Source organism: Paramormyrops kingsleyae, chromosome 19 (assembly GCF_048594095.1).
Source record: "Paramormyrops kingsleyae isolate MSU_618 chromosome 19, PKINGS_0.4, whole genome shotgun sequence".
Taxonomy (NCBI): Eukaryota; Metazoa; Chordata; class Actinopteri; order Osteoglossiformes; family Mormyridae; genus Paramormyrops; species Paramormyrops kingsleyae.
The window spans coordinates 27,702,023-27,716,841 of record NC_132815.1 but is presented as its reverse complement, the minus strand read 5'-3'; the positions used below and the strand labels follow the sequence as shown (position 1 = coordinate 27,716,841).

Sequence of the window (14,819 nt, the reverse complement as noted above, 5' to 3'; positions counted from 1 at the left end):
GGTATCTAATTCAAACAGACACTATCATGTCAGAAAGACCAAAGCCCTCCAGTGCCCAGGGAGGAAAAGGAGGAAGAGGAGAGGAGGAAAAATGGGAAAAAGACAGAGGTATTAATCACTAATCAGAGTAATTACCGTGTTACTGTCTGTGGTATGTGGAACAGAGTGTTACTAGCTTACCTTGGATAATTCGGCATTTGCCAATTTAATAAATAGCTAGAATTAACATTAGTTCCTCCCAGCGTAAATTCATTAGGGAAAGTTGGAAATACTTTTCAGGTTTTTGGGATCGGGAATAACCTACAGCATCATTTTCAGAAATACACTTTATCTTTAAAGTGTCCTGCTGCACCTGCATGAACCGTCCACTGCGTCTGTCTCAGGATAGTAAATTGTAATAGTCAAATAAAATGCTTTTCCATTCCCATCCACCTTTTTAACGAACAGTTTAAAACCTTTGCATTTTTATTACTGATTAGTCTTATATGCATAGCAAACAGCATTATCATGTGAGCGACATGCTCATTGAATGAGGTTTTGTACATGAATGCCAGCCAGCTGTAATGTATCTTGCTGTTTACTTTGTGTTTAGAAAGTTATAATCTGGCTTAGGTGCTGTTATTGGCTGGGTTTAATGCCACCCCAGCCAGGGCCGGTCAGACCTATAGGCGACATAGGCGGCCGCCTAGGGCACCACCTTCTGAGGGGGCGCCGACTTGCCAGCCAATTTCACTTTGCCTCAAGCAGGGGGCGCCGGTGGTGATGCTCTCCTAGGTCACCATATCAGCTAGGACCAGAACTGCTGTACAGATATCTGGGGCTTCAGTAAGACTATGTAGGATGTGAAATTTAAAGCTTGATTTTAACACAATGAAATAGTAAAAGATGTTTGTCTGTGTGTGTGTCGGGGCGGGGTGGGGGGGAATTAGGTATCCCAACAAAAATAACCCGTTATTTTACGGTGCGGGGACCATTTCTCAGGTCCCCACTAACATCTGTGAATGCAATCAAAAAACTAAACATGCCAAAAATCTTGTATTTTGTTTGGTAATTTATGGTTAAGGCTAGGGCTGGGTTGGGGTTAAGGTCATCATGTTGCGATTAATGTTGTGTGTTTTAATCTTCCTCCCATACTGGTCAGGATCATATTGAGAATTTGTGTCTTCTCATTTTTCTTCAGAAGAACTCATACACAGAATCAAATGTACCATGAAGCAGAACTGTGAATGTGTATTTGAAGGGAAACCTAAGGGAGGACAGCCAACACTTCTCAGTGAGATTTACACAGAACTCTACATAACTGAAGCTGGGACTGAAGGAGTCAATGATGAACATGAAATGAGACAGATTGAAGCAGCACCCAAGAAAAGGCGAACAGAAGATACTGCAGTGAAGTGCAATAATATATTTAAACTCTTATATGGGCGTAAGACACCTATCAGAACTGTACTCACTAAAGGGGTGGCAGGTATCGGGAAAACAGTCTCTGTGCAGAAATTTATTCTCGACTGGGCAGAAGGAAAAGCAAACCAGGACATTCACTTCATATTTGCTCTTCCTTTCCGCGACCTGAATTTGATTAAGGATGAATACAGTCTGATTGAACTGCTTCACCGCTTTGTCCCAGAACTGAAATCACTTGAGTACACTGAACTGTTTAGGTGCAAAGTCTTGTTCATCTTTGATGGTCTAGATGAGTGTCGCCTTCCTCTAGATTTTCAGAAGAATGAGAGCTGGTTTGATGTAACAATGAAAATGTCACTCGATGTGCTGATGACTAACTTCATTAAGGGGAATCTGCTTCCATCCGCTCTCCTCTGGATAACCTCCCGACCTGCAGCAACCAATCAGATACCTCCTAAGTGTGTCCACCGGGTGACAGAGATACGAGGGTTCAGTGATGCCCAGAAGGAGGAGTATTTCAGGAAGAGATTTAGTGATCAGAGCCTGGCCAGCAGGATTATCACACATGTGAAATCATCAAGGAGCCTCTTCATCATGTGCCACATACCTGTGTTCTGCTGGATTTCAGCCACTGTTCTTGAGCTTTTTAGTAAGAATGACAGGGGGGAAATTCCAAAGACTCTGACTGAAATATACACACACTTCCTGATCTTTCAGACAAGTTTAAAAAAAGACAAGTATATGGAAAACTATGAAACCAAGCCTAAGGAATACAGCAACAAATTCCTTTTAAAACTTGGCAAACTGGCTTTTGACAACCTTGAGAAAGGCAATCTCATATTTTATGAGCAAGATATGACAGAGAATGGCATTGATGTCACTGAAACTTCAGTTTACTCTGGAGTGTGCACAGAAGTCTTTAAAGAGGAATATGGGTTGTATCAGGATAAGGTGTACTGCTTTGTGCATCTGAGCATCCAGGAGTATCTCGCTGCTTTATATGTGTTTCTATCAAACTCATCAGCTGACCTGCTGAAGATTGCAGTGAATCAGGCATTAAAGAGCAAGAATGGACACTTGGACCTCTACCTCTGCTTCCTCCTGGGCCTCTCAACAGACTCCAGTAAGAGTCTGTTAAAAAGGCTACTGGGCCAGACAAGAACCAGTTCACATAACATTGGGGAAACAGCCCAATACATCAAGGGGAAAATAAAGGAGAATTTCTCTCCAGAAAGGACCATCAACCTGTTCCACTGTCTGATTGAGCTGGGTGACAATTCTCTAGTGGAAGAAGTACAAAGATACCTGAATTCAGGAAACCTTTCACCTGAAGACCTCTCACCTGCACAGTACTCAGCTCTGGCCTTTGTGTTACTGATGTCAGATGAGGAGCTGGATGTTTTTGATCTGAAGAAATACATCAGATGGGATGAAGAGCACTGCAGGCTGCTGCCTGTGGTCAAGAACTCCAGGACGGCTCTGTAAGTGACGGGGGGATGGGAAATCATGTCTGGTCTTGCAGTAATACATTAACATTGTATGAAATGTATCTAATTTATTTCTCCTCTTGGATTAATAACGGGGGATTATTTGATAATCCGGACCACGGACTTTATAATGATTGAAGGTACTGATGTAGTAACAAACAAAAAAATTACGTTTCCGTTTCCATCCAGTCTGCCTTCTGATCACAGGCACAGCATCCTAACCTGTTATAGAAACAGTGAGGGCTCTTTATCCACAGGGTGTATAAGTGGTATGTGAGTGTTATTGTCAGCAGGTGTGTTCATGTGATGGAGCCCAGAGCTGGGAACGTCTGCCTCTGGCTGCTCGCTGGCGGCCTCTGCTGGCCACAGCTGCTCCTGCCTGAGGACATGATGACACATCCGCTCTGGCAGTAATAGATTAACATTGTTTAAAATATAAAATGAATGTGTACAGTCAGCCCTCGTGAATTCACGCTTCGTGTTTTGCGAATTCACAGATCCACGAAAATTACATGTACATGTTTCCTTTACGTATTTTATTGAATTGTACCTTGGTTATGTGTATGACTTCTGTCAATAAGTTTACAGTCCCGTTCGTTTACTCATTTTACCTTACTGTGAATGCAAAAGAAAACGGCAGCCAAAGCCATGTCCTATGAATTAGTAGGGGTAACATTAGTATACTGTACTGAAAATGTGCTGGTGTGACAAATATCCGTTAGGCCAGGGTTCTTCAACTCTGGACCTCGATTCCAAATCCAGGCCGTGTTTTCAGTTCTCCCAGGTAGTTGTTTAATAATTACTGATTCTGATTGGTCAGAGGCTTCACACCTGACTGACAGGTAAAGGAAGGCTGGAAAACCAGTGAGTTGAATAACCCTGCGTTAGGCGATACTGTACTCTGTTTTTACATCAAACATTTGTTTTTTTTAAAAAGTAATGTATTAAGCTAACTTTTAAATGAAATTAAAGTGTTTTAGGAGCATGACTGGGTCATATTTAGAACTATAGAAATAAGCACATATTATCATTTTTAGTGACTTTACCAAACATCCACGAATCCTCCTCATTTGCGACGGGCTCTGGAACCTAAACTTGCGAATGTCCGAGGTCTGACTGTATATATGTAATTTATTTTCCCTCTTTTATCAACAAGGTTTCTTTTTAATCTAGTTTATATTAACTGAAGGCAGTGATGTAGTAAAAACAAAAAAGACAAGATTTCCATGACCATCTTTTGTGTAACAAATAACCAAAGATACAGCATCATACAGAATGGTCCAGTTTTCATTAATAGTGGGAAAACCACTCATATTCTTTTCAGTTCTGGATGCTGTAGAAAGCATTTCTGTGAATACTGGATGTGGTGCGTGACTCTTTGGGTTCGGACTCTGTGTCTATGAGCGGAAGGCCGCTGGTTCAGATCTCCTGGCCGGCAGAGTGATGTCATCACTGGGTCTTTGAGCTGTGGGGGGGCTGGATGCTGGCCGACCCTGTGCTGCGACCCCCAAACTTTCTCTCACCTGTATATGTGTCTGTGTGTCTCTTGGAGAGCAAGATGGGAGGGGCGAAAAGACAATTTCCCCATGGGGATGAATGAAGCATCATTATTCATTAATCGTTCAAACAAGCATTTCTATTAAAATATAGGTCTAACTGGGGGTGAACAGTTAGCTAGAGCTAGAACTAGAGTCCCTATAAGCTAAACTAAACAGGTGTGTTTTTAGCATAGACTTGAATATTGAGAGTGAGCCTGAATCCCACACATCCGGTGGAAGACCATTCCACAGCTGAGGAGCTCTATAAAAGAAAGCTCTGCAGCCTGCCGTAGCTCTTTCTACCCTAGGTACTAACAGATATCCCGCACCTTGAGATCAAAGAAAGCGAATAGGGTTGTATAAGGCCAGCAGATTACTAAGGTATTCTGGTGCAAGGCCATTCAGTGTTTTATAAGTTAATAGTAGTATTTTGTAGTCAATCCGAGACTTAACTGGAAGCCAATGAAGGGAGCATAGAACAGGGCTAATATGATCAATTTTTTTTGTGTTTGTAAGAACTCTGGCTGCTGCATTTTGTACCAGCTGAAGTTTATGTAAGGATATAGATGGGCAACCAGAAAGGAGGGCATTACAGTAGCCCAGTCTGGAAGTTATAAAGGCATGTATTAGTGTCTCCGCATCATGAAAGGAGAGCATCGTCTGAAGCTTGGCTGTGTTCCGTAGATGATAGAACGCAGTTCTAGTAATACTTTTTCGATGCTCACTTTTTATGTGAGCATCGAAACAGAATTATGAATCAACCAGAACACCAAGATCTCTGAGCACTGTGTTAGGTTGGGAAGGAAAACCACCAATGTTGAGGTGGTCAAACTTATCTCGAGCAGCCTTGGGACCAGTTAACAGTTTTTTCTGTGTTTAACATAAGGAAATTATTTGCCATCCAGCATTGGATATCTAGTAAGACAGTCTGCTAACCGAGAGAGCTGTGATGCATCATCTGGTTTAACAGATATATACTGTAAATAATAGGGGTGTGCAAAGCAGCCGGTATTTGTATCAGTATTTGTATTTGTTGAGGGGGGAAAAGTATTTGTAATTGTATTCGAGTAAAATTCAAAATAGGCATAAAAATCCAGTTTTTTTGCGTTGCACTTCTAATTTACGTTATAGTGTAAGTATTCTTTAATTATATCCATTATAATAATTATGGATATGCAGTAGACAGAGTAACTTAAACGTACCATATAACTCCTACAAGTGCATACAATTCGACACAACTACACAAGCATTGTTTTAACCTTTTTAACCAAACGTTAACGTTACTCTGTCAACAGCCTATTGTCTAAATTACCGAGCTAACAGAGCTACGTAAACAGAGCGAACATGAGAACACCTGACTGCAGACGTCAATAATGCAGCATAATGGAATAATCTCCCGATCAAACTCCGCTTCCCGAAAGTTATAAACTGCCTCCGGAACCCAGTTAAGGTACAAAAATCTATTCAACAAAAATAGTGAAACAGTTAAGTCTTTTTTCACTCAGCCGAGCCTTCTCTGTTGCTGTGTAGAGCAGCCTGTGTCAGTCACGTCTTTTACTCCCCCCCCCGACTCCTGAACTCACTCACTCACTCACTCATCCGGGCATGCACTGCGGTCTCAAGAGGAAACGCAGCTTTTTGATATAAAGTTTTTCTTGTTCCCGAATACAAATATTTTTTAAAGTATTTGTTCGAAATAAGTATTCATAAAAAACACATTATTTGTGCCTTTCCGAATACCGTATTCAGGTTCGGCTCCACCCCTAGTACTGTAAATAACCTGGTCGTATGCTCCACTCTCAAAATCTGGTATCAGTTCAGGAACCTATTTTAGCTCCTTTACTGAGGAATAATTTATGTCAGCCCTCATTCACAGATGCCACTTTTGCCATGTGGCATGATAAAGGTCTGAGATCTTTTAAAGATTTTTATAAAGATTCCACTTTCCGAAACTTTTCCGAAACAAATTTATCTATTGAATTTGATCTCCCATCCTCTCACTTTTTTGCTACCTTCAGATTAGACCCTGTGTTAGATCTTTGTTTTCGGCCTTCCCCTCCTCTCTTCCAGCTCAACCTTGGGAGAAATTTTTCAACATAGATCCCCACCAAAAGTCAATTATTTCAAAGGTTTACAATAAACTTATATTACTTGATACCTCTCCAATTATCTGAATCAAATCTGCGTGGGAGGCTGAATTGGGCTTAGACCTGGATGATGACTGGTGGGACGCTGCGCTTAGTAAAATTCACACAAGTCCTATCTGTGCTCGTCTCACACTCATACAGTTTAAGGTACTATTTAGAGTCCACTTCTCTAAAGAATGACTCACACGAATTTATCCTAATGTAGCGTCCGAGGTTAAGGCGACTGTTGTGGCACTTTTTATATTAAAGGATACTGCTGGAACTCGGGTAGCTCGGTCCGAGTAGCTCACCACACACCATTTTAATAATCAATAACACGTCCACAACACGTGGCTGCTGCCTTTTTGTTACAAAACTGCTTCCCCTCCCGGGGCGACTACCATCCACATTAGTTCCTACCCGTCACACTAACATCACTGACACCTGTGACAAATGTCATGCCTCTCCCTGCAACCTAACACATATGTTCTACTCCTGCCCATCGCTGCGTAACCTATGGCAGAACTACTTTAACACTCTGTCTAACATATTTGCTAAGACTACAAATGTCTCCCCTCATATTGCCATATTCGGCTTCACAGATAATCACTCCCAATATACCTCAAAGCAGTTAGATGTAATAGTTTTCTCTTCTCTGTTGGTGAGACGCCTCATCCTTCTTCATTGGAAGTCTGATAAACGTCCCTGCAACTCAGTGGCTCAAGGACACCATGTCCTTTCTAAAGGTGGCAGACCTTCCTAATGTATGTCAATTCTCTCTTGCTTGCTTCTCTCTTGCTTGACCCCGCACCGCCCCCCCCCCTTTTTATTTATTTAATTAATTTACTTACTTAGGTGTTTATTTATTTACTTTTTTTTCCACGTATCTCTTTTTTATTCTTATTTACTTTAGTATTGCAACAACACAAAAAACAAAATCATTGTTACTGATATTGATGCTCTGTTTAAATCACTGCCTAATAAACATATCAATCAAAAAATTAAAAAAGGCCAAGTTTTAGCCTTGTATTACACCTATTATCTAATAATAGATATGGTTTAATTACTGTATTATTAAGTTATTATGACATACGCTATGAAGGAATAGACCTCCACGATTAAAAGTGCGGGGAACAGACACAGTCCCAATAACATGAACCCTAGGTGCTGCTGCATTAGCTGCTGGGGATGTTTACATCTCCTCCTTTCAGTGATACGTGTCCAGTGTAGGGACACCTGGCAGAAAGATGGCTGAGGACTGCACTGGAAGCTCTGGTCTGACTGTTATGGGAGGGTTCATGTCCATCTTGCTGTTGATATGTTCCTATATATTCTGTGATTTTTGGCTGTAGTTTGTACTTAATGTTTTTACCTCTAGTTTTGAGCAAAGATGCACTGACTCACAGTTAGTGATCATATGACTGCAGCAAATTGCCAGGATGCACAGAACACTGTGCAGACTATGATTCATTTTGAAATGTAAGCTATGCTGCTAATTATATTGAAAACAAATGCTTATTGTAATACTTTGTATTTTACTAATGTGTAGGATGTGTATATGTCTGTGTCTTAAAGTCTTTTCTTTTCCAGGCTGAACAGCTGTGATCTCACAGATGAAAACTGTGAAGTGTTGATTTCAGCTCTAAGATCAAACTGTTCACCCCTAAGAGAGCTGGACCTGAGTGACAATAACCTGAAGGATTCAGGAGTGAAGCTGCTCTCTGCTGGACTGGGGGATTCGCACTGTAAACTGGAGATACTATGGTCAGTATTACTGGGTATTCCACACTGTGAACTGGAGATACTAAGGTCAGTATCACTGGGTATTCCACACTGTGAACTGGAGATACTAAGGTCAGTATTACTGGGTATTCCACACTGTACGCTGGAGATAATGAGGTCAGTATTACTTGGTATTCCAAACTATACTGAGGAGATAGTGAGTAATTAGCCATGGGCAAGGGAGGAGGGGGCCTGCCTTCTCTTAGACACTAAACTTTAATTATTGAAATATTTATTAGAGCAGTCACATTTATTTAATACCGGTAATGGTGAGGTGATATTATTTATTGGAGAATTTCTGTCTCTCTCTCTGCAGGCTGTCATGCTGTAAAGTCACAGAAGAAGGCTGTTCTTCCCTGGCTTCAGCTCTGAGGTCAAACCCTTCACACCTGAGAGAGCTGGATCTGAGCTACAATCACCCAGGAGACTCAGGAGTGAAGCTGCTCTCTGCTGTACTGGAGGATTACAGCTGTAAATTGGAGAAGCTGAAGTGAGTACAGAATATGCATTTTACAAAAAAGAAACTGGACACCAAGAAAAACCACAATGCATTTCAGCAGTTACATAATAAACAAACACAAACAGCTTCTGTTTTCTTCTCCTACTTCCTTATATTCCACAATCTTATCAGCCCTTGATCCATGTTAGAAATAATTAAGCAGTGAAGCAGGAAACATCCATTCAACCATATAATCCATGCAAAACATTTGTGTTGGTTAGCAAAGTTAAAGGTACTGTTACGGTTAAACATGCTGACTGTAACGTGTTATGGACAAAAATATAATGGACACCAGTCAGAATCGGGATGATTGTTAAAATGATTTTTAGTGAATTCATTGTTTTCTAAAAATCCATTATGTCATGGCCCCTATTCTACTCACTTGAATACAGTGCTGCAGTGTAAAAAGTGGATTCAAAAGTGTTTAATTTTTTTAAGGGTGGGCCGGTGTGAACTCACAGAGAAATGCTGTGAGGCGCTGGCTTCAACTTTAGGATCAAACTCCTCACCTTTGAGAGAGCTGGACTTGAGTGACAATGACCGACTGGATTCAGGAGTGAAGCTACTCTCTGCTGGACTGGGGGATTCACACTGTAAACTGGAGATACTGAGGTCAGTACTACTGGGTATTCCATGCTGTAAACTGGGAATACTGAGGTCAGTATTACTAGGTATTCCATACTGTAAATTGGGGATTCTGAAGTCAGTATTACTGGGTATTCCACACTGTAAACTGGGGATACTGAGGTCAGTATTACTGGGTATTCCACACTGTAAACTGGAGATACTGAGGTAAGTATTAGACTGCTGCCTGACCTAAGATCTGTGCTGAAACCATCAATTTATTTGTACTTTCACTGTAATTTAAGTTTCAAAACAGAATTCTAGTTGTTTCAGGCAGTGGGCAGTTTTATTGTAGTGTGGTATGAGTTTAAGGACATACAGGCAGCGATGGATGACTGTACTGAAGCCTCAGTGAGGCAGACTTTATTAAAAATAAAAATAACAGAAGGAAGAGGACAGTTTGGGGCAGCTGGTGACAGTCAGCAGCGTCCTCATTCCGAGTCGAAGTCTCTGGGTGTGATAGACAGGATGGGGTGTCTAACAGCCCGTCTTTTTCACAAAATCTGGTAGTGGCACCATTAATATGTATATTAACGACACCAGGTTCATTTTAAATGTTATTTACTTTTTCCATTTTTTATCTGCTCCCGCTGATTTCAAGTGAAATTAATATGGCTACAACAAACGCAAAATACACCAAACATGTTTCGGTTCAGAGTGAACCAAAGCTATGAGGTGAGGTGAGGAGCATGCACTGATCACAGCACGTTGCTGCTCCCACCACACGACAAACCACCTCAGGGATGAGAACCTGAGTGCACCCATGCCCCGGGTAATACCTCAGCACCTCAGCAGTCTGAATGGACCAGTGTGAGTTTTTTCGGTGGCTGGAGTGCCAATCCTGCCACCGACCCCCAAATTTCTCCCTCCAAGTTGGAGGACCTCCTTATAGGACTGGATGTAGATTAACATCATTGCAATTGCAGATTAAGGGCCTTGCTCAAGGACCCAAAAGAGTAGAATCACTCCAGCCATTTACAGGATTTCAACTGGCAACCTTCCAATTACTGGCACAGATCCCTAGCCTCAGAGCCATGACTCCACCGACACTGTGTGACCCCATAAGTGACCAAAATACCACGTTGCTGGATTGCAGCAGTGTAAGCTGATACAAATATAAGCTAATATTTAAGATACAGGATATTTAGGTAATAGTGTTGATACAAAAACTGGAAATATATGACTGGAGTGAATACTTAAAATAACAAGCAAAGAAAATGTATTTTTAAAAATCATTAATACCAGTTGTCAGTAAACTATAAAGAAACCTTTGTATTTTGCTATAAATGTAACCAATATGGTTTACCATAAAATGGCAGGACATTTTTATATGATGTTTTGATTTAAAGAGGGGGTGAGCAGGTATACAGGCCCACATAGCATGCAGATCATTATCTGTGACCCCCATGGTGCACTGTATGCAGGTATACAGGCCCACATAGCATGCAGATCATTATCTGTGACCCCCATGGTGCACTGTGTGCAGGTATACAGGCCCACATAGCATGCAGATCATTATCTGTGACCCCCATGGTGCACTGTGTGCAGGTATACAGGCCCACATAGCATGCAGATCATTATCTGTGACCCCCATGGTGCACTGTGTGCAGGTATACAGGCCCACATAGCATGCAGATAATCATCTGTGACACCCATGGTGCACTGTGAGCAGGTATAAAGACCCACATAGCATGCAGATAATCATCTGTGACTCCCATGGTGCACTGTGAGCAGATATACAGGCCCACATAGCATGCAGATAATTATCTGTGACCCCCATGGTGCACTGTGTGCAGGTATACAGGCCCACAGAGCATGCAGATAATCATCTTTGACACCCATGGTGCACTGTGAACAGGTATACAGGCCCACATTGCATGCAGATCATTATCTGTGACACCCATGGTGCACTGTGAGCAGGTATACAGACCCACAGAGCATGGAGATAATTATCTGTGACACCCATGGTGCACTGTGAACAGGTATGCAGGCCCACATAGCATGCAGATAATTACCTGTGACCCCCAAGGTGCACTATGACCAGCTATATAGGCCCACATTGCATGCAGATAATTATCTGTGACACCCATGGTGCACTGTGAACAGGTATGCAGACCCACATAGCATGCAGATAATTACCTGTGACCCCCAAGGTGCACTATGACCAGCTATATAGGCCCACATTGCATGCAGATAATTATCTGTGACACCCATGGTGCACTGTGAACAGGTATGCAGACCCACATAGCATGCAGATAATTACCTGTGACCCCCAAGGTGCACTATGACCAGCTATATAGGCCCACATTGCATGCAGATAATTATCTGTGACACCCATTGTGCACTGTGTGCAGGTATACAGAACCACATAGCATGCAGATAATTATCTGTAACACCCATGGTGCACTGTGAGCAGGTATACAGACCCATATAGCATGCAGATAATAATCTATGACACCCATGGCGCACTGTGAACAGGTATACAGGCCCACATAGCATGCAGATAATTATCTTTGACACCCATGGTGCACTATGAGCAGGTATATAGGCCCACATAGCATGCAGATAATTATCTGTGACCCCCATGGTGCACTGTGTGCAGGTATATAGGCCCACATAGCATGCAGATAATTATCTGTGACTCCCATGATGCACTGTAAGCAGGTATACAGGCCCACATAGCGTGCAGATAATCATCTGTGACAGCCATGGTGCACTGTGAGCAGGTATTCAGGCCCACATAGCATGCAAATAATCATCTGTGACTCCCATGGTGCACTGTGAGCAGATATACAGGCCCACAGAGCATGGAGATAATCATCTGTGACACCCATGGTGCACTGTGAACAGGTATACAGGCCCACATAGCATGCAGATAATCATCTGTGACCCCCAAGGTGCACTATGAGCAGGTATACAGGCCCACATTAGATGCAGATCATTATCTGTGACACCCATGGTGCACTGTGTGCAGGTATACAGACCCATATAGCATGCAGATAATCATCTATGACACCCATGGTGCACTGTGAACAGGTATACAGGCCCACATAGCATGCAGATAATTATCTGTGACTCCCAAGGTGCACTATGAGCAGGTATATAGGCCCACATAACATGCCGATAATTATCTGTGACCCCCATGATGCACTGTAAGCAGATATACAGGCCCACATAGCATGCAGATAATTATCTTTGACACCCATGGTGCACTGTGAGCAGGTATACAGGCCCACATAGCATGCAGATAATCATCTGTGACTCCCATGGTGCACTGTGAGCAGATATACAGGCCCACATAGCATGCAGATAATTATCTGTGACCCCCATGGTGCACTGTGTGCAGGTATACAGGCCCACAGAGCATGCAGATCATTATCTGTGACCCCCATGGTGCACTGTGTGCAGGTATACAGGCCCACATAGCATGCAGATCATTATCTGTGACACCCATGGTGCACTGTGAGCAGGTATTCAGGCCCACATAGCATGCAAATAATCATCTGTGACTCCCATGGTGCACTGTGAGCAGGTATTCAGGCCCACATAGCATGCAGAAAATTATCTGTGACACCCATGGTGGACTGAGAGCAGGTATACAGACCCACATAGCATGCACATAATCATCTGTGACTCCCATGGTGCACTGTGAGCAGGAATACAGGTCCACAGAGCATGGAGATAATTTTCTGTGACACCCAAGGTGCACTGTGTACAGATTTACTGGCCCACATAGCATGCAGATAATCATCTGTGACTCCCATGGTGCACTGTGAGCAGGTATACAGGCCCACATAGCATGCAGAAAATTATCTGTGACACCCATGGTGGACTGAGAGCAGGTATACAGACCCACATAGCATGCAGATAATCATCTGTGACTCCCATGGTGCACTGTGAGCAGGAATACAGGTCCACATAGCATGCAGATAATTATCTGTGACACCTATGATGCACTGTGAGCAGGAATACAGGTCCACATAGCATGCAGATAATTATCTGTGACACCTATGATGCACTGTGAGCAGGAATACAGGTCCACAGAGTATGGAGATAATTTTCTGTGTCACCCATGATGCACTGTGTACAGGTTTACTGGCCCACATACCATGCAGATAATCATCAGTGACATCCAAAAATTGCTTATTCTCAACTCCGTATTTATGGATTGAGTCTTTAAATGTCATGAAATGACTGTTTTTGAAAAGGAGGCGGAGATGTGTAATCCCTTTCTGTTTCCATGAGTAATAGTTAATAGTGGGATTGTGAAGTAGGAATTGCAGATTATTCCATATTGGGGTGTATTTACAGGGTCTGAGAGTTGAGTTTGTGATTTTTATGGCTTTCCATTAGGCTGTCAGCGTTGTGCAAAAGTATTGTTAAAGCAGTTATGTTTCTTTAATGAAATATTGAGAAAGGGTAAGTCTGCACGTCTGAGATTTTTACAGTACAGCTGCTCCTGCTCTAACCATGTAGAGTGACCATTTAGTTGAGTGTTGCAGTCGATTTGCTAAGTAAAAATGAAGAAAAATCTGCGCTTGTAATCCGCCTTGAAATAAATTTTTTGTAATGTGGAATGTTTGATTTTTGCGTATTTGTTTTTCAGTAAAAATGTGACATTAATGAGTTCAGAGTTTGAAAGAATTTTTCTGAAGGTATGATAGGAAGCATTGAGAAATAGTAATTAATCTGGGGGAGAATTTTTATTTTGTTTGTTGTAGTGCTGTCAAATGATAAAAAATTTTAATCAGATTAATCACAGGGTTCCTGTGGATTAATTTTGATTAATCATGATTAAATATCATTCATTTTTAATCTATATTAATGACATTTAATTTTGCATGAGTGTTGGAGCACGGCGTCTCCACCGGGTCCGTGGATGAGAAGAGATTCACAGCTGACACGGGGAGAAGTTGCAAATCACAGGTTTATTGTCTTGACTGATTATAATCAGGGAGCGGCCGTCTGACATACATTCAGCATGTACAGGACGAGGCTCTGCCATATGTATCAGCTGTATCCCTTTTAAAGCCCTTTGGGCATCTCCCCCCCTTTCTCGGTACCTTCCGTGTACGTGACAACCACATGTGTGATTCCAGCCGGCTCGTAGTTGTCCTTCTGGAAGGCTAAAAGTAATAAGTAGGGGGCCGCTGATATTCTCTGTCGCTCTCCCTATCTGTTCCGATTAGGTAGCCTTGCCTTGCCGGCGCGCCAGTCAGTTCTCGTTTTGATTAGTTACAGCATTATAGAATCATTCCCTTTATTTTATTAATTATTCCCTCAATTCCCCCTTTTGATCTCCGCAAGGAGATCACCCTGATTATGCTGATTAGTAATATTTTCCCTTATTTATGAAAAT

At 42.1% G+C, this 14,819-nt stretch overlaps 1 protein-coding gene across 2 annotated transcripts in view; it reads left to right on the top strand.

Moving 5' to 3' along the window:
* LOC111842962 (NACHT, LRR and PYD domains-containing protein 3-like) overlaps positions 1 to 14,819 on the top strand; it is a 44,773-nt gene that overhangs the window by 12,688 nt on the left and 17,266 nt on the right. The window contains exons 5-9 of one of the 2 annotated variants that reach the window (XM_072702648.1): positions 19 to 108; positions 1,181 to 2,885; positions 8,146 to 8,319; positions 8,654 to 8,827; positions 9,275 to 9,448. In XM_072702648.1, the coding sequence (XP_072558749.1) occupies positions 19 to 108; positions 1,181 to 2,885; positions 8,146 to 8,319; positions 8,654 to 8,827; positions 9,275 to 9,448 (2,317 nt within the window). Of the gene's footprint in view, positions 1 to 18; positions 109 to 1,180; positions 2,886 to 8,145; positions 8,320 to 8,653; positions 8,828 to 9,274; positions 9,629 to 14,819 lie in introns of both variants that reach the window. The other variant, XM_072702647.1, reaches the window with a different exon arrangement.